The sequence below is a fragment of the Momordica charantia genome, unplaced genomic scaffold (assembly GCF_013281855.1).
Source record: "Momordica charantia cultivar OHB3-1 unplaced genomic scaffold, Mcharantia_2.0 BLBB01000097.1, whole genome shotgun sequence".
NCBI classification, from domain to species: Eukaryota; Viridiplantae; Streptophyta; class Magnoliopsida; order Cucurbitales; family Cucurbitaceae; genus Momordica; species Momordica charantia.
In genome coordinates, this window is record NW_028275253.1 from 18,770 (window position 1) to 43,747 (window position 24,978).

A 24,978-nucleotide genomic window follows, 5' to 3' on the forward strand; every position below is an offset into this window, starting at 1 on the left:
AAATTTTAGCTTGGAGTAAATTAGACCATGTACTTTAATTATCTATTTTCGCTTGGAGTAAATGGATAATTAAAAAAAAATCGTGAGAGATAAGTGCCGCCCCTAGGTGAAAAACTATAATACACCCTGAAGTTATTAGAAAAAGCTTTTATAGGTTACAATTATATATATCTTTCTTTATTATTATTATTATTTTAAATTTATTTGTAACATGAACTAGTATTGGGAGAGGAATTGAACCACATTTAATGGTGTAAAACTCATATACATGTCCACAAGGAAAAGAGACATGAGCAATAATCTATTAAGCATTTTCCATCATACAAATTTCATCAAAAGAACACTCATCTAACCAACTAAAGATTGAAGAACAAAGTTGGTATGAGTTGGGAGAGGAAGAACAAACATCAACCCACTCTTTGTCAACCTTCTCAACATGTGCATTTGTTTTGGGGATGGCATAGAACTGGAGCTTATCCGTTTGCTTTCTCAATTTGTTTATGAAGTTCATTGAGAATATAAAATCAAAGCTTTTCCCAAAGTCATTAGCACCCTCATGGAGCTGAATCCCGACATTAGCATCGCACGATTCGATATACCCAAGAAGCAGAGTGTTCATGCCAGCACTTTTATGGCTGCTGCTGCAAATCTGTCAGAAGGTACATTGTCAGATCAGTGGATCAAAAACTCAGGGACTATAAACCGTCACAAGATAACACCAGCGGTATGTCTCGAATGCCTAACCTCGATGTAGTCCACGCCCATTTTGGCGAGGCTCTCCAGAATGTTGGTTGATGAAAGCAAGTTGATGACTCCTCCAGAACCAACTGGGGATTGTAGGATTTCCCACGGGGATTTCATCAAAATCTTGTGTTTGGTCAGTCCATCTGCTGCATTGCTAACAACTGGAAGCCTCTCTTCTTCCAAAAACCAGATCTGGAAAATTGATTCCAAGTGAGTAAGCTCAAAGAATGTTAATAGCTCTATAATGATTGCTTAGCTTAAAGCACCCCATAATAGACACTGCTCCTTTAGTTAATTTAAATATTAATCACAGATATTAAAGTTAGGGGAAGGTGTTTTCTATAATTCGAAAACTTTAGCACTTCCTTCAAATTTTAACCATATCATATAAGTTATTTGACATTGATGACTCCATTACTTGGTCCATCTCAATTCCGGATGAGTTATAATTAGTTCAGACTTCACAAGTTAATATTGTGTGCGCATAACTAGAATCTTGCCGCAATGAATATGAGTAGAAAAAAAAATTAAGGATGTTGACCTAAAAATTACATTATCAAAACCACTTTACTAAATGAAACGATGAAATTTTAAATTATTAACTTATTTTGATGGCTTTATGACCATCTTAAATTAATAGGGTTATGAATTTCATATAAAGAGCTGCTCACCGACCTTTTCGGAATCAAAGGCAAAGTAATCATTGTCCATAAACAGCTTTTCAATAGAATGAATTCTGGAAGCCGAGCATACCAAAATCAGAGGCACGTATGGGCGGTCTTCAATCTGTGCATTACAAATGTTTAATTTAGAAAAGGTTCCCAATGAAGCAATAATCCATGCTCATTAATATTTCAATATTTATCTTAGAAGAAATCAATGATGATCCCAGTAATACCCCTCCGCATTAATTCATAAAAATGCCTAAAAGCTAACGTAACCAACCTATATTGTCATTTCAGCAAGTAAATCCTAGTAAATCTACCACCTTCATTTGAGCAAGTAAAATGTGAAAGAGTTGAAATTGAGGATTAAATCTTGATATTAGCAAGTATTCCTTACAATATGCAAGAACTATTTTTTTCCCCCGAAACTTTAGTTATGACAAGTGGATCTCATAGCTAATGCACATTGAATCACATCAGATAAACTTATTATTTCATAATTACATCTACTAGATCTAATCCTCCATGAAAAGTAGGAAATTCCACATATTTTGACCAATTCAAAGTGAAAAATGGGATTGCTCCCTCAACAAATTTAGGATAAAGTTGCGCCAGAAGATCTCAACTCAAGATAATAAATTCGAGGGGGCCATAGAAAATACAACCTTTGCAAACCTTCTATCATCGCAAAGTAGATCAGAAAGGGACGAAGATGTTGGATGCTCAGCATTTTCACTAACAATATCAAGGTCGGAGTACCAACCATCATCATTGACAACTAAAACAACGGCAGTTTTTCCAGAAGATATGAGATTGTGTCCATTTTTCTGCAAACTGGTGTATTTACCAGGTTCCTCTTCATTTGCACCAGATGTGACACATTCATCTGATATCCTTAAAGTATTTTGTATTTTCTCCAATTTAGAGGCGTTAAATAAGTCGTTAACAGTCAATCTGTGATTCAAGGAGTCAATTGAGAATTCGAGCATCAGTGAATTGAAAATTAGACAAAAGGATTTAAAAACACGCATGGACTCATTGACTTCAAGGGAACTCTAAAATTAGACAACGAAGATGTTAAATATCTTGACCTTTAAACTTCATAAAACCTTTTGAAAGTGAATTGTAAATGAAGAAGATACTCATGAATTTTAACAAACCATATCAATATCTTTGGAAAAATAAATGAAAACGAACAAATATTTGTAACATTTAAGAATTTGAACAGACGATGATAGGATCTGCAAACTCAAAATTAAATAAAGAATCAGCAATTGGTTATGTATTATTACTTAAATTCATAGTTGAATTGAATTTAATAAAGATCCGGAGAAAATCAAATGTATGGAAAGACAGAGAACAAACTATGTTTAATTCAAAATTAAACTACACCTTCTTGGAGGAACCTCAATATCTTGTAAAGCCTTTTGAAGCAACTTGGTATTTACTGCAACTATCTGATCCGCAAGTAACCTTCCCTGTGCTTTCTCTCCAAATTTGAAACCATCGAATACGTGCTTCTGTTCCATTTCAGACAGTTTCTTTTTCGCAGCTACGAGACGTTTTTGGAATTTTTTCCTTTCTTTCCATTCCTACAATGGATGACCTAGGTTACAAACTAAGAGTCGAAATCAAGAAAAAGAAGGTAAAATTGCAAGCAAGGACGGGAAAAAAAAGCAGCAGCAGAATTCATATTTCTGTCATCATCAAATTTATAAATTGCAACGAAAACATGTATAAAGAGGCAATTACGAAACAAGAAGATTTCAAGCGCCTGAATAGTATGAAGACAGTTCATGTGTGCATTTAACTACTTAAAGTAAGTTGGCATCTTTACATTGTTTATTCATAAAGCAGGAAGAGAGTGAAAAAGAATATGCCTCACAAGTTGGCGTATTTCTTTCTTCGATCTCTCTTCAGATTGCAGATTTAATTCCAGAAGTCCTTTTGGAGGAGTGATTTTCATTTCTCGTCTTTGGAGATCGACAATAGGAACAATTGCTTCAACAAAAGGTATCCAAACAAGGCGACCAGATGTTCCCGTCTCTGTTGATGTTGCATTTCCTGTGGTATCAAGGATATCTTCGGAACAATTAAGCATGACGTGTAAAAGATCTGCCCCTCCACTATCAAATACATTAACAACAGTCCCCAGTGATTGACCAGTTTCCTGAAGGGTTGCATGGAATCAGTATCACAAGCAATCAAAGGCAACTAAAAAAAAGAAAAAATGTACCATATTTTTGTAAAGGAATAAAACAAAAAATAACCAGCAATGATAATGAAAGACAAAATTTATAATAAGTCCAACCACAATTCAAGATAGAGTGGAAAATTCTATACAACTTCCAAAAAGCATTTCGGTAAACTATGGTCCTTGAAGGATGCAATCATCCATAATTTGTTAACAAACAAAGGGCTATATCAAATACATCCTCATTCTAAAAGACAGAAAAGCAATAATCTCTTCAAGCAGACATCAACATTGAATAACTCAATACTTCCTTAAATCAGACCATTTCCCTGAAGGGTATGGGGGGCTTTAAGTAAATAAATTTGTGTTTGGGAGAAAATTCATACATGCAAATCATTCGCATACCTTTAGAATAACACTCATGCCTACAAGATCACGGGAATAAAATTCACCTTCTTCCAACTCTGGTCGGTCTTCTTCCCTCACAAGGAGAGCTGATCCAATGAGTTGCTTGGCCTGAATAGATTATGAAGTCAGGGCTACTGACACATTTTAATCCAAAATAGTTTATTATGACTCTAATAACAAAATCAGTGAAAATAGTAAAATCTGCCAGGCGGAGTTGGATCATTGCACTATTTCTTTCCCTTCCAACTAGCACTCGAGTTTCAAATAACAACAATTTTAAAATACAATACTTATACCACCATAGCTTCTATAGATTGATCATAAACAGCCACGTGAAGTAATAATGAGAAGAGAAACCAAAATTTAGTATAGAAACATGATTAATCATAACAAAAAAGGAAATAGATTTGAACCTGTTCGGCAGTATCGATTCCTATAAACTTCAATATCCAGCTCTTTCGACCAGGGTGTTCCCTTCCCTCTTCTAGGTCAACTTCTCGAATTGCTTCCCTTCCTGAAACTTGCTGCTTCAACCATCTTGTGCCGGGCTAGAGAAAAGGTTAAATATCAATGGCAATTGATTTAAGAGGGCTATGATGACGTGCACACTCACGATCAACTAAAGAGCAAGCAAATTGTGAAGGAACTGCAATTTTGATATATAAGTAAAGGAACAATTTGCTAAGTATTTATATAAAGACTCGATGGGATACAGTTCCTTTACTTATATATCAAAATTGTAGCACTGCGTCGATTTTTTTCCCTCTTTTCCTTACAAGTTCTATTGAAAATTATTGGCATTGGTTTACCGTGGAGAATCGGAGCTCAGGAAAATCAGTACTGGGTTTTACTCGGACTTCCCCTTGCGTCCCGTGAACATTGGATATGTAACCAATTTCAACAAATCCTGACGGAGCCTCCACAGTTTCAAAAACCTCAGAAGTAGCTGAAATGCCAAAACAAATGATCACTTTACACTGAAAACACTCACTTCAACCCCAAGAAAACCCCTACAAAAGAATCTCTAGTGACCTAATCCCTCCAAATTTCTGGTCAATACCAACAAACCCATTACATTTCAAATTGCATTTCCGATGAATCATGAAAGAAACAATCAAACTAGAATAACATACCAACTGTACGGCGGGAAGGCAGCGAAAGTGGAAAACGAAGGAGATGATACGAGGGCACCTGATGAAGAATCGAGGAACGAAAACAGTTGCAAGTTCGAGCGAGACGTCTTGGGGAAGGGCCAGAGCATCGACTAAGAATTGAGATATATGGAAAAGATTGAGAGAAATTGCTTGAAGAACAGAGCGGTGAAGTAGTTCTCAGCATCATCTTCAGCGTCGGGTGGTGGAAAATGGGAGCGCGGGAGCGGTGAACGAAGGAAGGAGGGAAGCTTACGCGAACGCCATCTTTCAGATATTTTAGCGGTTAAAACTTAAAACCCACAACTGTTATCTTGTTTATAAAATAAAAATAAAAAATAAAAATTTGGTTGAATATATTAATTTAATTATATACGATGAAAATAAAGTATTAATCTATTATTTCCTTTCCTTTTTCAAATAATACTAAAAGAATTATAAAGTGTTTTTCTTTTCAATTTATCTAATTGAGCATAGTTCAATTTGATTGAAATATTGTTATATTTTTAAACGTTAGTATAGGTACTAGCCTATTATTGTCCATTCTTCATATAATTCTTCCAAGAGATATAAGAATATACCTCAATATTTTTAAAACAATCATTATATATCACCGTAAAAAAATTTCGAGACTGCCTTCTTTTAGGGAAATAAATATTTTGAAATAATTGTTATGTCAAACCATTAAAATTTCTAAGGAAACAAATATTACAAGGAACCAATTTTCGAGATAGTCAGTCGTATCGATACAACAAACATTTTAACTGATATAGTATTGAAAACATTATATCGAGGCAATAAATATTTCAAAATAACATTTTCATGGAGAGAATCGTCATTTTGAGTCAAAAAAAGTTTTAAAGGCGCCCATTTACTTCTAAATCATCCTCATTTTGAGACAGGGAATATTAATTTCAATACAATTGTCATATCAAGCCAAGAAATATTTTGAGACAATTTTTTTTTGGGCAATGGAAACATCAACCAAAACGAATATTTCAAAAAAATCGTTATATAGCAATAACCAAGATTTCAAGACATCACATATCAAGGCAAACATTATTTTAATATGTTGCCATAACAATCAAGACAATAATTATTTCAAAGCAACCACTATTTTGAGATAACCAATTTTTTGGGACAAACATCGTAACCAGACAACCAATTTCTTCTCATAACATAATGGAGGACGATAACCATAATATTTCAAGGCAAAAAAAATATATATTTTGAAATAACCAACTACTTCTAGAGACAAACCGCGATATCCAACTAATAAATATTTCAAGACAAAAATATTTGGAAAAAACCAACCTATGATCGCAACCTGTATTTTGGGACCACCAACAACATATTATGGAAAACTTAGAGACAACCTGATCATTTTGAAGCAACCAATTTCAATGACAACAAATTTTAGGAAGAGAAGAAGGAGGAGAGAAGAAGAAAAGAGAGGTAAATGTGCACGAAAATAATTATAATAATATTATCATTCTTTTAGTATTATTTGAAGAAGGAAAGGAAATCTTCCTTTGCAAAAAGAGAAAATAATTATAATAATATTATATCGTGGCAACTATTTTATCAAGTGATTATTTATTTAACACAATAATTGTATATACTAAAATCATATCAATAAATGTTACAAGGAAGAGAAGAGACAAGGAAATAAGAAGAAAAAAAATCTAAATGTACATCAGTTTTCAAGGAAAAAAAAAGCATTGCCTCCCCAGACTGTCAGACGGTTATTTATCGATGATAACCATCTAATATAGAGTGGTTTGTCAACCTATTTTTATCTTTCAAAATTAAGTAAAAAATATATATCTTTTTGGAATTATTGGTTGAAGTTTTTTTTTTAATACCTTATTGGTAGAAGATAATGTTACTATGACCTCAACCATAAAATAGAGTATCTTATAAAAAATAACTTTGATTACTTTAACTTGTGATGTATGTTCTTAAAAAAAAAAAACAAACTTGTAATGTATCAAATTAGAAGGGTATGAAATACCTTACTCATTTTTTGCAAAGAAAAAAGAAAAAACAAAATAACCTTACTCATTAATTTATTTTTTCTTTTTTTAGCAACTCATGAATCATGATTGTGAGTATATAAATTTGAAGAAATTCCAAATGTACAATGTGCAAGCATGCAAGTAGCATGATCAGACTTCAAAGAAAAGAAAATATATGCATGGACTCTATTTGACAATATTTTTGTCAGGTAGTTATTTATCTCATCATAATTGCTTGATATGATGTGATTTATTAATCTATTTTTGCCTTTTGAAAATTAAGTAAAATCCAATGATGAAATAAAAAACTTTAAAAGCATTACGAATTTACGATTTTTTTAAAATTTTTTTTAAAAGGTCTCATCCAAAAATTTGTCTCAAGATAATTTAATAGCTTTCCTTTAGTATCTAAAAAAAATCTATTTTTTGGAATTATTGATAGACACAAAACTCAAAAGCACCGGAAACGGGCGCGTCCCGTCGGCCAATAAGTTAAAAAAAGACAAATTAAACTAATAATCAAATACTACGGCGGAAAGGCAGCGAAAGTGGTTTAAAATTCTAGAATTATTTAATATTTATATTTGGATGTATAAAATAATTAACTTAAAAAAAGTGTGTGTTTTCATTCCTTTCAAGAAATATTTCCATTTTATGCCGTGAAATCAAGGTCTGAAAAAATTATGTTTTTAATTGATTATAATGTCGTATTCACTATAAATTTAATTTTAACATATTGTTAATTTAAATTAATTTATTGCAATTTTTGATATCCCGAATTAACATATTAAACATCAAAATAAATAAATGAAAAGGAAAGGGAGAGATGTGATAAATTTAACCCTATGGATAAGGGAAAAAGCACATAAAAATTTGAAGGGGTATGAAATACCTTATTCATCAAAATACAAAATAAAAGAAGTATCTTATCATGAATAGTAACTTAGAATATAAATCTGAAGATATGGACAGTGTGCAAACAACATGAACAGTTTTCAAGAAGAAAAAAAAAATATGCATGGTCTCCACTTGACAACCTTTCTGTCAGGTGGTTATTTATCTCATCATAACCGCCTGATATAGTAATTTGTCAATTTATTTTGGTCTTTCAAAATTAAGTAAATTTTGTTTTATTTATCTAAAACTACATTATTCCTAAAAAAAATTCAAAATGAAATAAAAATTTTAAAATTATTATGAATTTTTTTTTTAAAAAGGCACCCAAAAACTTGTGCCAAGATAGCTTTCCTTCGGTACCTAAACAAGAGAGAAAAAGAAAAGATTTCTTTTTTTTTTTAATCTCTTTTCGGAATTATTGATAGACCCACAAAAGCACGGGCAATTGGAATCATTACTTATGTATTTTGAGTAATTAAGAAAAACATTGGTGAAATATATTATTATTATTTTTTTAAAAAAAGGTTGGTGGAATATATTAAGTTTAATTACTTATCTCAACCAAAAAATATATATTAATGTTTTTTTTAAGTTATGGTCATGGTATTAATATTTTTAAAGGTAGTATACGTTCAAACGCATTTGAGTGGTAAGAGTCAAAATGGTGCCTTTTTTAATTTATAAATGAGGCTATCAATTTAGTACAATAACTTTTATTAATGAGTTTAATTTGTTTTCTATCACATTATATTATTTTATAGGTTGTGGGTGGGACTATGTTTCAAGTAATATGAAGTTAATGAGTTTTTTATTTTATCTATTTTATCAAATTAAAACATAAAACATAAAGGTACTTCAAAATTGATTACTAAAATATATATATTTGGATGTGTATTATCATTTTGTGAAATAATCTAGACATTTTGCAAATTTTATCGGAAGAAAATCAATATATAAACGATGAAGGGTAAAGTTGGTAAACATATTGATTGAAATAATTCGATTAATTTTTTTAATATTTGAATGGAAATATTTACAAACTTAGTTTAAGAATACTAAAACCTTATAAAATTATTTGTGATTTATTAATATTATATATTGTGAATTTATTAAAATTGTATCAATTATGTTGTCAAGTGGTTATTTATCTCCATAATAGCGGCATATACGAAAATTGTGTCAATTATCTTCTAAGAGAGAAGCAAACAAGAAAAAAGAATCTAGATGTACGCAACATCAGTTTTCAAGAAAAAAAAAATATATGCATGGCCTTCCCCTGACAACCTTACTCACAAAAGAGAGTATCTTATAATAAAAACAACTTCAATTACTTTAACCTGTAATGTATTATCTTATAAAATAAAACTTATAATATATCAAAATATGCTGAAAAAATATTAGAAAAAACAATTCAATTTTTATTGAAAGAAAGAAAAAAAATCTTATTGAAAACCGATTTAAAACAACCTAGATGTTATCTTCATTCCATTAAAAAGGAAAAATATTCTAACAATAAGAATTAAACATAGAGTTTCTAGGATTTGAAGTTTTAATAATTCAAAAGATTTAAATAGTCCTTGAAAAAAAAATTTACAAATTAAAACTATATTTCATTCCTAAAAATAAATAAATAAACAGAGGAACTGGATTAGTCCTCTACTCATAATAACAATAATGTTTGGAAGAGTAGCTACCAATCCAAGACACTGGAAAAAGTCTCTTATGCATAACTCATTGGGCGAGAAGTACCAATGAAATGCATAAACAAAAATTGTGTACCTTTAAATTAAATTATGGAGAGATATTTCTGATTTAAGTTTAAATGAGAAGATCTGATTTAGTAGGGAGGAAAAGGGCAAAGAAGAAAGGGGTGGAGAAATTTTAAATAGTTTTTGAAAAGAACAAAATACTATTTTTGATGGGAAGTGTGAGTTTGTCAAATTGTTTTAAATGTTAGCTCTAGAAATAGAATAAGTACGACAAACACGAGCTTATCTCAGTCGTAATTGATATTTGTTTTGACCCATGAATTCGAATCCTCTACCTATCTATTGTACTACAAAAAGAAAAAAAAATAGAATAAGTAGTATTTAAAAAGAGGTTTAAATACTCTTTTGTTCCTATAATTCATTTTTATATTCATTATCTACTATTTAAGGGGTAGTCTACTTGTATTATAAATCCTTGTTATTTCGTTTGAGTCTTTTGGACTTTGATACCATATTAATATATAGCGACTTATATTATAAATCTTTGTTAGGTCCCTTATCTTATCAATGTAAGATTCTTAACAATATCAAGTATATGTGATTCACTAAAATTGTAGATGTTATTGTGACTTTATTAAAAATTGTATAAATTATTGTGAATTATTAAAATTGTATCAAGTAGGGGAAGAAGGAAATATGCCGACGACATTTGATCGGAGGTTGGCGCGGCGGCAAAGTGGAAAAGAAGAAGAAGGTGGAAAGGAGAAGGGAAGAGAGGAAAAAAAAAAGAAAAGAAAAGAAAGAGTAAGGAAGAAAGAACAAGAGAGAAGAAAAGAGAAGAAATTCTTGATGTCCCATAAAATGTACTTGTGTACGATCCTTTTTTAAATAGAAAATATATATATATATATATATATATATACATGATTTGTACGTAGTAACTATATTGCAGCAGCAGTATCAGTTTTCTAGAAAAATTTGAAAAAAAAATCACGTGGTATAATACGATCAACCTATTTTCGTCTTTCAATCAATTTTGTTTTATTTTTCTAAATTAAAAAAAAAACAATCACCAAAAAACTTGTATCTCAAGATAGATTTCTTTTGGAATCTAAAAAAGAAAATATATATATATATATATATATATATATATATATCTTTTTAGAATTATTGGTAGAAGTTAGTACTACAATGACTCGAAATTGGTATCTATTAAAGAAACCTCGGACTTCCCATATCGCTCGGGATTTGCTCGAGTGCTTCTGGCATCCGATTGTCTTGAAGTTGTGAAGCTGGTATCATAATGGAGGTGGAAATTTTGTGAGAGGCAGAAGGTCTTGATCTCTAAAACTCGAGGACTTTAGAGTTTCTTTAGGAAAATTTTCTTCATTCACTAAGAGAGCTTAAATGGAGTGGCACATTGTTCGGCCAAATATGCTATTTTTTTTCAGGTCAAGTACTCTTCAAATATGCATGGCCTCACCTGTCAACCTTGATACCAATGGTTTTTTATCCCATCATAACAGGGTTATTTGTAAACCTATTTTTGTCTTTCGAAATTAAGTCAAAAATTTTTTATTTTCCTAAATTGAAAGGAAAAAAAAAAGGATAAAAAACAATCACCCAAAAATTTGTCTATCAATAAATTTCCTTTGGTATTTGAAAAAAGAAAAAAAAAAATTACTGGGAGCGTCAAGTGCACCATAAATTAAAAAAAAACAAATTAAATTAACAATCAAAATCTACGGCGGGAAGGCAGCGAAAGTGGATTAGATTACAAGGAGATGATACCAGGGCACATGATAAAACATTGGTTAAATATATTAATTTATTTACTTATCTAAACTCAAAAAAATTTATTGATCTATTAAATTATTGTTAAAAGAGTGATAAAGTGTTTTATTTTCTTTTAATTTCGTCAAGGTATTAGAAATATTGCAAAAACGAGTCTAATTTAACGATAATTGACATATACCTCCAACCACGAAGTTGTGAGTTCGATCCCTACCCCCACATGTTAGTATATAAAAAAAGGTATTAGAAATATTTTTAAAGTTCGTAATCCTACGAGGGAAGAGAAATAATGAAACAAGAAAATCGAAAAAAAATAATAATGTGCAGTAACAGCGTCGATTTTCAAGGAAAAAAAATATATGTATGCATGACCTTTACCTCCAACATCGCTGGTGGTTATTTATCTCATCATAACCGTCTAATCTATTACGATTTGTTAATAACGTATCTCTCAAGATAGATTTCCTTTGGTATTTAAAAATGAAAAAAGAAAATATATTTTTTAGAATTATTGATAGAAGTTAGTATTATTACGACCTTATAGAGTATCTTATAACAAAAACAACTTCGATTATGATACATATACCTACATATATGTATCATACATATACATACATATATACATACATACATACATATACCTTTTTGAAATTAGTGGTAGAGGTTAGTGTATTGTTATGAACTTACCCATAAAAGAGAGTATCTTGTAAAAAAACAACTTGAATTATTTTATTGTGCACAGTAATTTTTGTCAGGTAGTTATTTATCACCGCAATAATAGCATATACTAAAGTCGTAGACCACCGAGAATTATCTTATATGGAAGAGAGAAAAAACAAGAAAAACTAAAAAACAATTTATGTGCAAATAGCAACATCAGTTTTCAAGGAAACAATAAACGAATTATGTATGGCCTCCACTTGTCAACCTTGCTACCCCGTGGTTATTATCCCACCATAACGGCTAGACTTGTGTTAACCTATTTTTGTCTTTCAAAATTAAGCCTTTTCTATTCTCCTAAATTGAAAGGAAAAAAGAAAACAATTACCCAAAAATTTGTCTATCAATAGATTTCCTTTTGTTTTTGGAAAAGGTAAAAAAATATATCTTTTTGGAATTATAGATAAAGGCTAGTGTTATTATGATCTTACTCGTAAAATGGAGTATCCTATAACAAAAACAACTTTAATTAATTATTTTAAAGTGTAATGTATTGTCTTATATAATAAAATAAAAAAATAAAAATACATTGTAATGTATCAAAATATGAAAAAAAAGGAAAAAAACTTAGAAAAGGTAATTAAATTTTTGTCCAAAGAAAGAAATAAAAAAAATCTCATGGAAAATAGGTTGTATCTTACCTTCTTTCAATTGAAAAAGAAAAATATTCTAACAATAAGAATTAAATATAGAGTTTCTAGTACTTGAAGTTTTAAAAATTTAAAATTTAAATAGAGTGCGAGTAAAAATGATGTATAAATTAAAACCATATTTCTTTGTTAAAAATAAATAAATAGAGGAAGTAGATTACTCATCTGCCCATAGTAGCAATAATATATTGGAGCCTAACTACCAATCCAAGACACTTGAAAAAGTCTTTTAAGCGTAATTCAATGCCAACGTAAAAAAGCAAAAAGAATTGTGTACCTTATAATTTGCGACTCTCCAATATTGTATACTTAAAAATGGAATATCCGTTCTAAAAAGAGAGAAAAAAAAAAAGGGAAGAGGGAGAGACAAAAAGGAGAGGAGAAACTTCAAAATGGTTTGTAAAAAAAACTAAAAAGATATTTGGTTAGATCTATGAGTCTTAATAAAATAATAAAATAAAAGCCAAAAGCAATATTTATTTACATGTTATTAGGTCACGTCAGAGTGAGGAACATAATGATCTTGATCGTTCAGAGACATTTTATTTCTTCTAGGTGGCAATCTTAGAAATAGAATATGTACCGTTCTGAAAAAAAAAGTTTAAATGCTCTTTTGGTCCCTATCGTTTATGATATTCAATTATCGTACTAAAGTTGTATCAATTATTAAAAACAAGATTGTGAGAAAAAAAAAGAAATACCTTACTCGTGAATTGTGACTTGTGAGAATATAAATTTGAAGAAAATCTGGATATACAGTGTGCAAGCAGTATGATCAGTTTCCAAGGAAGAAAAAATATATGCATGGTCTCCATCTGGCAACCTTTCTGTCAGGTGGTTATTTATCTCATTTATAACCGCCTCATATAAAGCAATTCATCAATTTATTTTTGTAGTCAATTTTGTTTTATTTTTCTAAAACTATATTATTCCTAAAAATCCAACGATAAAATAAAAACTTTAAAAATATTACGATAAAAAAAACCTCACACAAAAACTTACCTCAAGATAGCTTAATAGCTTTCCTTTGGTATTTAAAAAGAGTTTTTTTTTTTTTTTTTTTTTTTTTTGAATTATTGATACACAGAAAGCAGTGAGCATCCCGTGGGCCGTGGGTCATTAAATCAACAAATCAAACTCTACGGTGCGCACCTCATGGAGTATTGGGGAAAACCCATTTATCATATTTATAAAATAATTAAGAAAAACATTGGTTGATTTTATTAAGTTAATTACTTATTTCAACTAAAAAATATATATTAATCTATTCAATCAATCTTAAAAGAATGATCATTTTGTTTTTGAGTTGGTCAAGGTATTAATAATTTTAAATCTAGTAAGTTCAAATGTATTTGAATGGTAAGAGTTAAAAAGTGATGTTTTCCTTTTAATTTATAAATGAGGCTATCAATTTAGTACAATAACTCTTTTTTAATGAGTTTAATTTGTTTTCTATCACACTATATTATTTTATAGGTTGTGGGAGTGGGCAAGTAATATGAAGTTCATGAGTTTTTTATTTCATGGAATCTATTTTTGTCTTTCAAAATTAAAAAAAGAAAAATCTCTATGTGCAGTAGCAACGTCAGTTTTCAAGGGAAAAAAGTAAAAGAAATATGCATGATCTCCATCTGTCAATCTTGCTGTCAGGTGGTTATTTATCCCATCATAACCACTAGACTCGTAAATCTATTTTTTTTATTTCAAAATTAAGTCCTATTTTATTATCCTAAATTGAAATAAAAAAACATTTACCCAAAAACTTGTCTCTCAATAGATTTCCTTTGGTATTTGAAAAAAGTAAAAAAAATATATATTTTTTGTAATTATAGGTAGAGCTTAGTGTTATTATGACCCGAGAGTATCTTATAACAAAAACAACTTCAATTACTTTGAAGTGTAATGTATTGCCTTATACAATAAAATTAAAAAATTAAAAAATCCTGTAATGCATCCAAAAGCATATAATAAAATAAAAAAATTAAGATATTTTGTTAGACCTGTGAGTCTTAATAAAATAATTATAAAAAAGGCCAAAAGCATCATTTATTTAAATATTATTGGGTCACGTCAGAGTGACGAACACAATGGTCTTGATCGTTCAAGAGACATTTTTTTTTCTATTGGGTCGTGTTAGAAATAGAATAAGTACCGTTCTAAAAAAAGTTTAAATACTCTTTTGGTTCGATGGTTTATGATATTCAATTATACTAAAATCATATCCATTATTTGTGATTTACTTTTATTAATTAACCAGTGGGTGGAGAAGGGAATAATATGGTGCAAACAATTATCGGAGGTTGGAAAAATCTCTATCGAACACAGTAAGATCAATTTTCAAGAAAGTTATTTAACCCATCATAACCATGTGATATAATACCATTTGTCAATCTATTTCTGCCTTTCAAAATTAAGTCAGTTTTTGTTTCATTTTTTTAAAACTACATCATTTTCAAAAAAGAAAACAAAATCCAACGATGAAATGAGAAGTTTTAAAATATTACTAATAAAATTAAAAGAAAAAAGAATCACCCAAACGAAAAGCTTTTCTTTGGTATTTAAAAAAAGAAAAAAAGAAAGAAATCTCTTTTTGAAATTATTGGTAGTGTTATTATATTATGACCTTACCCATAAAAAGAGTATCTTATATCCTCTTAAATGGATGTGTTTTCTCCCACGTTCTCCCATGTCTTGAAATATTCACAAAAACAACTCCAATTAATTTAACTCGGTAATGTAACAAAATATGCTAAAAAAATAAACAAATAAACCTTAGAAAAATTGATTCATTTTTTGTTCAAAGAAAGAAGTAAAGAATCGTATTGGAAACAGGTTTCAAACCACCTAGATCTTACCTTCTCTCCATTCAAAAAGACAAATATTCTAAAATAAAAAACTAAATCTAGAGTTTTTAGGATTTGAAGTTTAAAAATTCAGAATTTAAATAGAGATGAAGTAAAAATTTACAAATTAAAACCATATTTCATTCCTAAAAATAAATAAATAGAGGAACTAAATTACTCCTCTGCACAAAGCAATAATATTTCCGAGCCTAGCTACCAATCCAAAACACTCGAAAAACAGCACCTTCAATTAAAGTGTAATGTACTACCTTATATAATAAAATATATATAAAAAAAAAACCTTTTAATGTATCAAAATATGGACAAAAAAGGAAAAGAAGAACCTAGAAAATGTAATTCAATTTCTGTTCAAAGAAAGAAATAAAAAAAAGATCTGATTGAAAACAGATTTCAAACAACCTAGATCTCATGATTCTTATCTTCTTTCGATTCAAAAAGAGAAGTATTCTAACAAGAGGAATTAAATATAGAGTTTCTAGTACTTGAAGTTTTAAAAATTCAAAATTTAAATAGATTGTGAGTAAAAGTTTATAAATTAAAACGATATTTCATTCCTAAAAATAAATAAATAAAGGAACTAGATTAATCCTCTGCTCATAGTAGCAATAATATTTTGGAGCCTAGCTATCGATTCAAGACACTTGAAAAATTCTTTTAAACGTAACTCATTGCCAACATAAAATGCAAAAATAATTGTGTACCTTAGAATTTGTGACTCTCCAATATTAGTGTATGCGTAAAAATGGGAGATCCATTCCAAACGAGAGAAAAAGGGAGAGGAGAAACTTCAAATAGATTGTGAAAAAAACTAAAATATATTTGGTTAGCTCTATGTCTTAATAAAATAATTATAAAAAAACCAATTTAAATATTATTCGTCACATCAGAGTGAGGAGCATAATGGTCTAGATCGTTCAGAGACATTTTTTTTTTCTAGATGGGAATGCTAAAAATTGAATAACTAACGTTCTAAAAAAAGTTTAAATACTTTTTGGTAAAAAAAAAAAAAAAATACCTTACTCATGAATCGTGAGTCCGTGACTCAAAATTTCGATGTACAGTGTGCAAGCAGCATGATCAGCTTTCAAAGCAAAAAAATATATGCATGGTCTCCATCTGGCAACCTTTTTGTCAGGTGGTTATTTATCTCATTATAACCGCGTGATGTAACGCGATTTATCAATTTATTTTTATCTTTTAAAATTAAGCCAATTTTGTTATATTTTTCTAAAACTACATAATTTCCTAAAAGTATCCAACGATGAAATAAAAACTTTAAAAATATTAAAAAAAAAACCCTCACACAAAAACTTACCTCAACATAGCTTAATAGCTTTCCTTTGGTATTTAAAAAGAGAGGGAAAAAAAATCTCTTTTGGAATTATTGATAGACACGGAAAGCAGTGAGCGTCCTGTGGGCCGTGGGCCGTTAAATCAACAAATCAAACTCTACGGTGCGCACCTCATGAAGTATTGAGGAAAACCCATTTATCATATTTATAAAATAATTAAGAAAAACATTGGTTGATTTTATTAAGTTAATTACTTATTTCAACTAAAAAATATATATTAATCTATTCAATCAATCTTAAAAGAATGATCATTTTTATTTTTAACTTGGTCTAAGGTATTAATAATTTTAAAGGTAGTAAGTTCAAATGTATTTGAACGGTAAGAGTTACAAAATGATGTTTCCTTTTAAGTTTATAAATGTATTCGATTAATTCTTTTTTAATTTCTTTTGTATTTTAATTTATTAAGTTCATTAGATTAAATGATTTCATTTTTATAGGTAATTGATAGTACTATTCATATTAAAAGATTATATTATTATTAATATAACGTCCTACAAAATTACAATGGCGTAGCAGTAAAATGTTAAAAAATGTTAATAATGATATGAAATTTATTTGGTTCCAAACCATTTTTTTTTTAAGAAAACAGTTTTATTAAGAGGCAGGTGAGAAGCATACATACTGTTTGATCACAAAAATGACAAAGCCCGCGAATCTTGGATTCGAACTGAAAAAAAAAAAAACACTTTGACGCCCAAGTCAGGAAGAATTTGAGGAGTATTTAGAGAGAAATATTGTATTTGCGTACTTGTAATTGGAGCAAATTATCGTTATCTTCTCCGATAGGTTCAGAATTTAAATAGTCGTGGAGTAAACCATATATTTAATTCCTAAAAATAAATAAACAGAAGAACTAGATTAGTCCTGTACCTACAGTAACAATAATGTTGGAAGGGTCGCTACCAGTCCAAGACACTGAAAAAAGTCGCATATAAAAATTGTCTACCTTTAAATTACTGTGATTCTGTAGGCTTGGATGAGTTTTTGGGAGAGAGAAAAAGGAGGTGAGAGATTGTAGGCAGGGACAGAAAGGGGTGGAGAAATTTCAAATAGTTTGTGAAAAAAACAAAGATATTTTTTTTATGAGTTTGTTTAAGTATTATTGGGCAAGAAGTACAATGACCCTAATGGTTCAGTAGCAATTTTTTTGCCCTCTAAATGGTATATATATAATCCATTTGGAATTATTGGTAGAGGTTAGTATTAACTATTGCGACCTTACCTAAAAGAGAGTATCTTATGACAAAAACAACGTCTCACATAGTAACTATGTTGTCATGTAGTTATTTATCATCACAATAATCACATGTGGTAGCGGCATTAATTTTCAAGAAAAACTTGAAAAAAATGCATCGCCTCCCCCGACCATCTGGTTATTTGTCCTATCATAACGGCGTGATAACACGATTCGTCAACCTATTTCTTTCTTTCAAAATTAAGTCAATTTTGTTTTGTTTTCCTAAATTGAAAGAAAAAGGACAATCACCCAATGATTTGTCTCTCAAGATAAATTTCCTTTGGTATGAACGGAGGTGGAAATTTTGGGAGAGACAGAGATCTTGATCTCTGAAATTTGAGGGCTCGAGAGTTTTCTTTTAGAAGGTTGTCTTCATTCGCGAAACAAGGAACTTAAATGAAGTGTGAAAGGCCAAATATGCTGTTTTTTCCAAGTCAAGTACTCTTTGAATGCTGAGGGCCATGTGTGGATCCAATTTTAAAATGGCCCATTAATTTCTTTTTTTAGCCTATGTGGCAAGTTTTCATTTAATGAAAGCTTTCTTTTGAATTAAAAGAAAAGGAAAGTACTTTGTTCGATCCGTAACAAAAACAACTTCAATTACTTTTTTTGTGTACGATCATTTTTTATGGAAAAATAAATAAAGAATAGACATGTTATGCAGCAACTATGTTGTTAAGTAGTTATTTACTTAAAATGTATCAGTTATTTTATAGAAAAGAGAGAAGAGAGAGAATTATCTTAGATGCAAAAATAAATGAGATAAGGAACAAGAAAAACGAAAAAAAAAAAAATCTCGTGGGCATGCAACAACAACATCAATTTTCAAGAAAAAAGTAAAATAAATATGCATGGCTTCCACCTGTCAACTTGGTTGTCAGGTAGTTATTTATCTCATCACAACATAGTCATTTGTAAATCTATTTCTGTTTTTCAAAATTAAGTCAATTTTTTCTTTTATTTTCCTAGATTGAAAGGAAAAAGAAATCACCCAAAAAGCTTTTTTATAAATTCGAAATAATTCGATTAATTTTTTTAAATATTTAAATTGATTACTCGGTTTAAATGTATTTGAATGTTAATGATTTTTTTTTTCTAATTTATCAATTCAGTTTAATATAACTTTTTTTTTTTATGCGTTCAAGTGGGACTATTGTTCAAGTACATTTTGAGCGAACAAATTTTCACCTGCAAGAAAAGATAAATAAATATATGCATGACCTCTCCTTAGTAACTGTATTGTCACATGGTTTATTTATGACTACAATAATAGCATATACTAAAATCCTATCAATTATCTTCTAGGGAAGAAAGAAGAGAGAAGAAAAAAAAAAAAACTAAAAAATCTCAATGTACAACAGCAGCATCAATTTTCTAGCAAAAAAATAAAAAATATATCCCAACAACATTGTTGTCAGGTGGTTATTTATCCCATCTTAATGTAATGCGATTTGTTAACCTACTTTTGTCTTTCAAAATTAAGCCATTTTTGTTTTGTTTTCTTAATTTGAAAGAAAAACAATCACCAAAAAACCTGTCTCTCAAGATAGATTTCCTTTGGTATCTAAAAAAGGAAAAAAAAAAATCTTTTTAGAATTATGGGTAGAGATTACTATTATTATGTCCTTATTTATAAAAGAGAGTATCTTATGACAAAAGGAACTTCGACTACTTTAACTTGTCATGTATTGCCTTACCAAAAGAAGAAGAAAAAACTTGTAATTATCAAAATATGCTAAAAAATCTTAGAAAAGGTAATTCAATTTTTATTCAAAGAAGAAATAAACAAATCTTATTGAAAGCAGGTTCCAAACAACCTAGATCTTATCTTCTTTCCATGCAAAAGGAAAAATATTCTAACAATAAGAACTAAATATAGAGTTTCTAGGATTTGAAGTTTTAAAAAGTCAAAATTTGAAGAAAGAAAAGAAAGTGAAAATTTTGATATCCAATCTGCAATGTATTTGTGCATGATCATTTAAAAAAAAAAACCAAATAAAGAATAATATACGTATGATAAGTAACTATTTTGTTGCGTGATTATTTATTCACCACAATAAATAAATAAATAAATATATATATATATATATATATATATATATATATATATATATATATATATTTTATAGCTATCACCCATTGCCTATACTAAAATTGTATCAATCATCTTCTAGAGGAGAGAAAGAAACAAGAGGAAAAAAAAATCTTGAAATACATCAATTTTCAAAAAAGAAAAAAATATGCATGGCCTCCACCTGACAATTTTGTTGTTAGGTGGTTATGATTTATCAACCTATTTTTTGTCTTTTAAAATTAAGTAAAAACACGCATAAAATCTTTTTAGAATTATTGGCAGAAATTAGTATTATTATGGTCTCACCGATAAAAGAGAATACCTTATAAAAAACAACTATAATTACTTTAACTTGTATTGTAGTGCCTTAAATTTGAATGGGTATGTTAAAAAAAATAAAGGGATATAAAATACGATATTCATCCTTAGCAAAAAAAAAAAAAAAAAACAACCTTACTCATGAATCTTTATTTGTGAGTACATAAATTTGAAGAAGACGATCAGTTTTGAAGAAAAAACAAATATATGTATGCGATTTGTCAAATCTATTTTTGTCTTTCAAAATTAAGTATTTTTTTTTTAAACTACGTTATTTAAAAGAAAAATCCAACAATCAAATGAAAACTTGAAAAAGAAGAAAGAAAAAAAAAACAAATTGAATCAACAATCAAACTCTACGGCGGAAGGCAGCGAAAGTGGATTAGATTACTAAGTACATTATACCAGGGCACCTGATAAAACATTGGTTTGATATATTAATTTAATTTAATTACTTATCTAAACTCAAAAAAATTATTAACCTATTAAATTCATGTTAAAATAGCTGGTGATAAAGTGTTTTTTCTTTAATTTGGTCCAAGGTATGAGTAATATTTTTAAAGGTGGTAAGTTAAAATGTATTTGAATAGTAGCAGAACAGATCTCCACGTCCAACCTACTTGTGCGAAGAAAAATAAATAAATAATATGTATGATTGTGTTATCAAATGGTTATTTATCACTGCAATAATAGCATATACTAAAATCGTATCAATTATCTTCCGTAATTATCTACTATTTACTAAAATCGTATAAATTATCTGGGATTTATTGAAATCATGTCATTTACTAAAATTGTATCACTTATTGTGATTTATTGAAAATTTGTATTAGGTGGAGGAAGAAGGGAATATGGTGACCACATTTGATCGACAATGGTAGTTGGCGTGGCAAAGTGGAAAAGAAGAAGAATGTGAGAACGGAGAAGGGAACAGAGAAGAAAAATAAAATTAAAATCAAGGAATAAAGAAGAAGAGAGGGAAGAAAAGAAAAGAAAATAAAGAAAATAAATTCTGGATACCCAACGTGCAATGTACATGTGCACAGTTATTTTTTTAAGAAAAAAACATAAAAAAAATAGGCATAATCTCCACGTAGCGTAGCGACTATGTTCGCAGATCATATACTAAAATTGAGGAGAGAAGAGAGAGAGAAACAAACAAGCTACAGCAGCATCATCAGTTTTCAAGAAAAAAAATGAAATGAAATACTGCATGCGTTCCACCCTATAATTTTGCTGTCAAGTGGTTATTTATCTCATTATAACCGTTTGATATAACGTGATCTATCAACCTATTTTTGTCTTTTAAAATTAGGTCAATTTTGTTTTATTTTCCTAAATTGAAAAGAGATAAACAATCATAAAAAAACTTGGTGCATATATACGTATAAATTATCTTCTAGGGAGAGAGAGAAAGAAACAAGAAAAGTAAAAAGTCTCTTGATGGGTAGCAGCATCTGTTTTCAATGAAAAAAAAATTCATTGCTCCCACCTGGAAACTTTGCCGCGGTGGGATTTTTATCTTTCAACATTAAGTCAATTTTGTTTTATTTTCCTAAATTAAAAGAAAAAAACAATCATTCAAAAAGTTACTCTCAAGATATATTTTTTTGGTATCTCAAAAAAGGAAAATATATATATTTGGAATTATTGGTAGAGGTTAGTACTATTACGAACTTATCCGTAAAAGAAGATATCTTGTAACAAAAACAACTTCGATCATTTTATTGTGCACGATCATTTTTAAAAGAAAAAAATAAAGACTATGTATGATCTCCACGTAACAATCACATTCTCATATAAATATATTAAAATGAGTATCAATTATCCTCCACAAAAATGAGAGAGAGAAACAAAAAACAAAAATAAAAAAATCTCTATGCGCAATAGTAACATCAGTTTTAAATGAAAAAAGAAATTGCATGGCTTCCACCTGGCAACTAACTTGCTACCAAATGGTTATTTATCTCATCATAACCCCCTCATATAACAACGTCATTTGTCAACCTATTTTTGTCTATTAAGTCATTTTTGTTTTATTTTCCTAAATTGAAAGAAAAACAATCCGTCAAAAAAAAAAATATATATATATATATATATATATATATATGGAATTATTGGTAGAGGTTAGTACTATTTGTGAAATTTCACGTAAAAGAGAGCATCTTATAAGAAGCAACTTTAATTATTTTATTGTGCACCATCATTTTTTAAAGAAAAAAGATAAAAGAATATGCATGATTTTCACGTAGTAACTACCTTAGCATGTAGATGAATATATTAAAATCGTATCAATTATCTCATAGGGGAGAGAGAGAGAAAGAAACTAGAAAAACAAAAAATCTCTATGTGCAGTAGTAGCAACAGTTTTCGAGGAAAAAAAACAATAAAAAATAAAAATAAACTGCATGGCTTCCACCTTACAACTTTGCTGCCAAGTGGTTATTTATCTTAACGTCTGATATACCGTGATCTGTCAACCTATTTTTGTCTTTCAAAATTAAGTCAGTTTTATTTTATTTTCTTAAACGGAAAGGAAAAACAACCACCAAAAGCTTGTCTCTCGGATAGATTTTCTTTTGGTATCTAAAAAAAGAATATATATATATATATATATATATACACACACACACACACATACATGTATATAGTACTATTATCAACCTACCCATAAAAGATAGTATCTTATCACAAAAACAACTTCAATTATTTTATTGTGTAGGGTCACTTTTTAAAGAAAAAATAAAGAATATGCATGATCTCCATGTAGCAACTACATTGTCACATGAATATATTAAAATAGTATCAATTATCTTCTACGGAGGAGGAAGAGAGAGAGAAAGAAACAAGAAAAATAAAAAATCTTCTATGTATAGTAGCAGCATCAGTTTTCAAGGAAAAAATGAAAAATAAAAAATAAAAATGGCATGGCTTCCATCGGGAAGCTTTACTACCAAGTAGTTATTTATCTCATTATAACAACCTGATCTTAATCTGTCAACCTATTTTTGTCTTTCAAAATTAAGTCAATTTTGTTTTATTTTCCTAAATTGAAAAAAAAAATTAAAAAACTATCACCAAAAGCTTGTCTCTCAGGATACATCTCCTTTTGGTATCTAAAAGACATATATATACATATATTTTTGGAATTATCGGTAGAAGTTAGTACTATTATCAACTTATTCATAAAATAGAGTATTTTATAACATAAACAACTTCAATTTTATTGTGCACAATCATTTTTTAAAGAAAAAAAATAAAGAATATGCATGAGCTACTGGTAGTAACTATGTTGTTTACTAGTTGTTTATCACCACAATAATAGCATATACTAAAATCGTATAATTATGGCAAAAGAGAATTAGAGAGAAGAAATAAGGAAAACTAAAAAATCTCTATGTGCAGTGACAACATCAATTTTCGAAGAAAAATAAGTAAAAGAAATATGTATGGCCTCTACCTGTCAACCTTGCTGCCGAGGGTTATTTATTCCATTATAGCCACTAGATTTGTAAACCTATTTTTGTCTTTTAAAATTAAGTATTTTTTTATTCTTCTAAATTGAAAGAAAAAAAAATAATTACCCAAAAACTTGTCTATCAATAGACTTCCTTTGGTATTTGAAAAAGGTAAAAAAAAAAATATATATTTTTGGAATCATAGGTAGATGTTAGTGTTATTACAACTTTGCCAGTTAAGAGAGTATCTTATCACAAAACAATTACTTCAATTACTTCAAAATGTAATGTATTATCCTATATAATAAAATAAAATAAAACTTGTAATGTATCAAAATATGGGAAAAAAAATCTTATGGAAAACAAAACTCATTTCCAACAGAAAAAGCAAAAAGAATTGTGTACCTTATATTTGTGACTCTCCAAGATTGTATACTTAAAAATGGAATATCCATTCCAAAAGAGAGAAAAAGGGAAGGTGAAAGGTCGTAGGGAGAGACAAAAAGGACAGGAGAAACTTCTAAAAGATATTTTGTTAGATGTATGGGTCTTAATAAAATAATAACAAAAAAAAAACCAAAAGCAACATTTATTATTGGATCACGTGAGAGTGAGGAGCATAATGATCTTGATCCGTCAGAGACAAATTATTTTTTTTCTTGGTGGTAGTGCTAAAAATAGAATATTATTATAAAAAAAAAAAGGGTCTAAATACTCTTTTA

General features: G+C 29.0%; 1 protein-coding gene across 1 annotated transcript; it reads right to left on the reverse strand.

Moving 5' to 3' along the window:
- Positions 1–222: 222 nt before the first annotated feature.
- LOC111010926 (uncharacterized) lies at positions 223–5,453 on the reverse strand. The gene is made up of 10 exons (XM_022284507.2): positions 5,145–5,453; positions 4,821–4,957; positions 4,425–4,559; positions 4,009–4,119; positions 3,295–3,579; positions 2,802–3,001; positions 2,075–2,363; positions 1,420–1,530; positions 745–936; positions 223–649 (listed from the first exon to the last, which is right to left on the reverse strand). The coding sequence occupies exons 1-10, from the start codon at positions 5,350–5,352 to the stop codon at positions 305–307; spliced, it is 2,013 nt and encodes a 670-aa protein (XP_022140199.1). The 5' UTR covers positions 5,353–5,453; the 3' UTR covers positions 223–304.
- Positions 5,454–24,978: the final 19,525 nt, after the last annotated feature.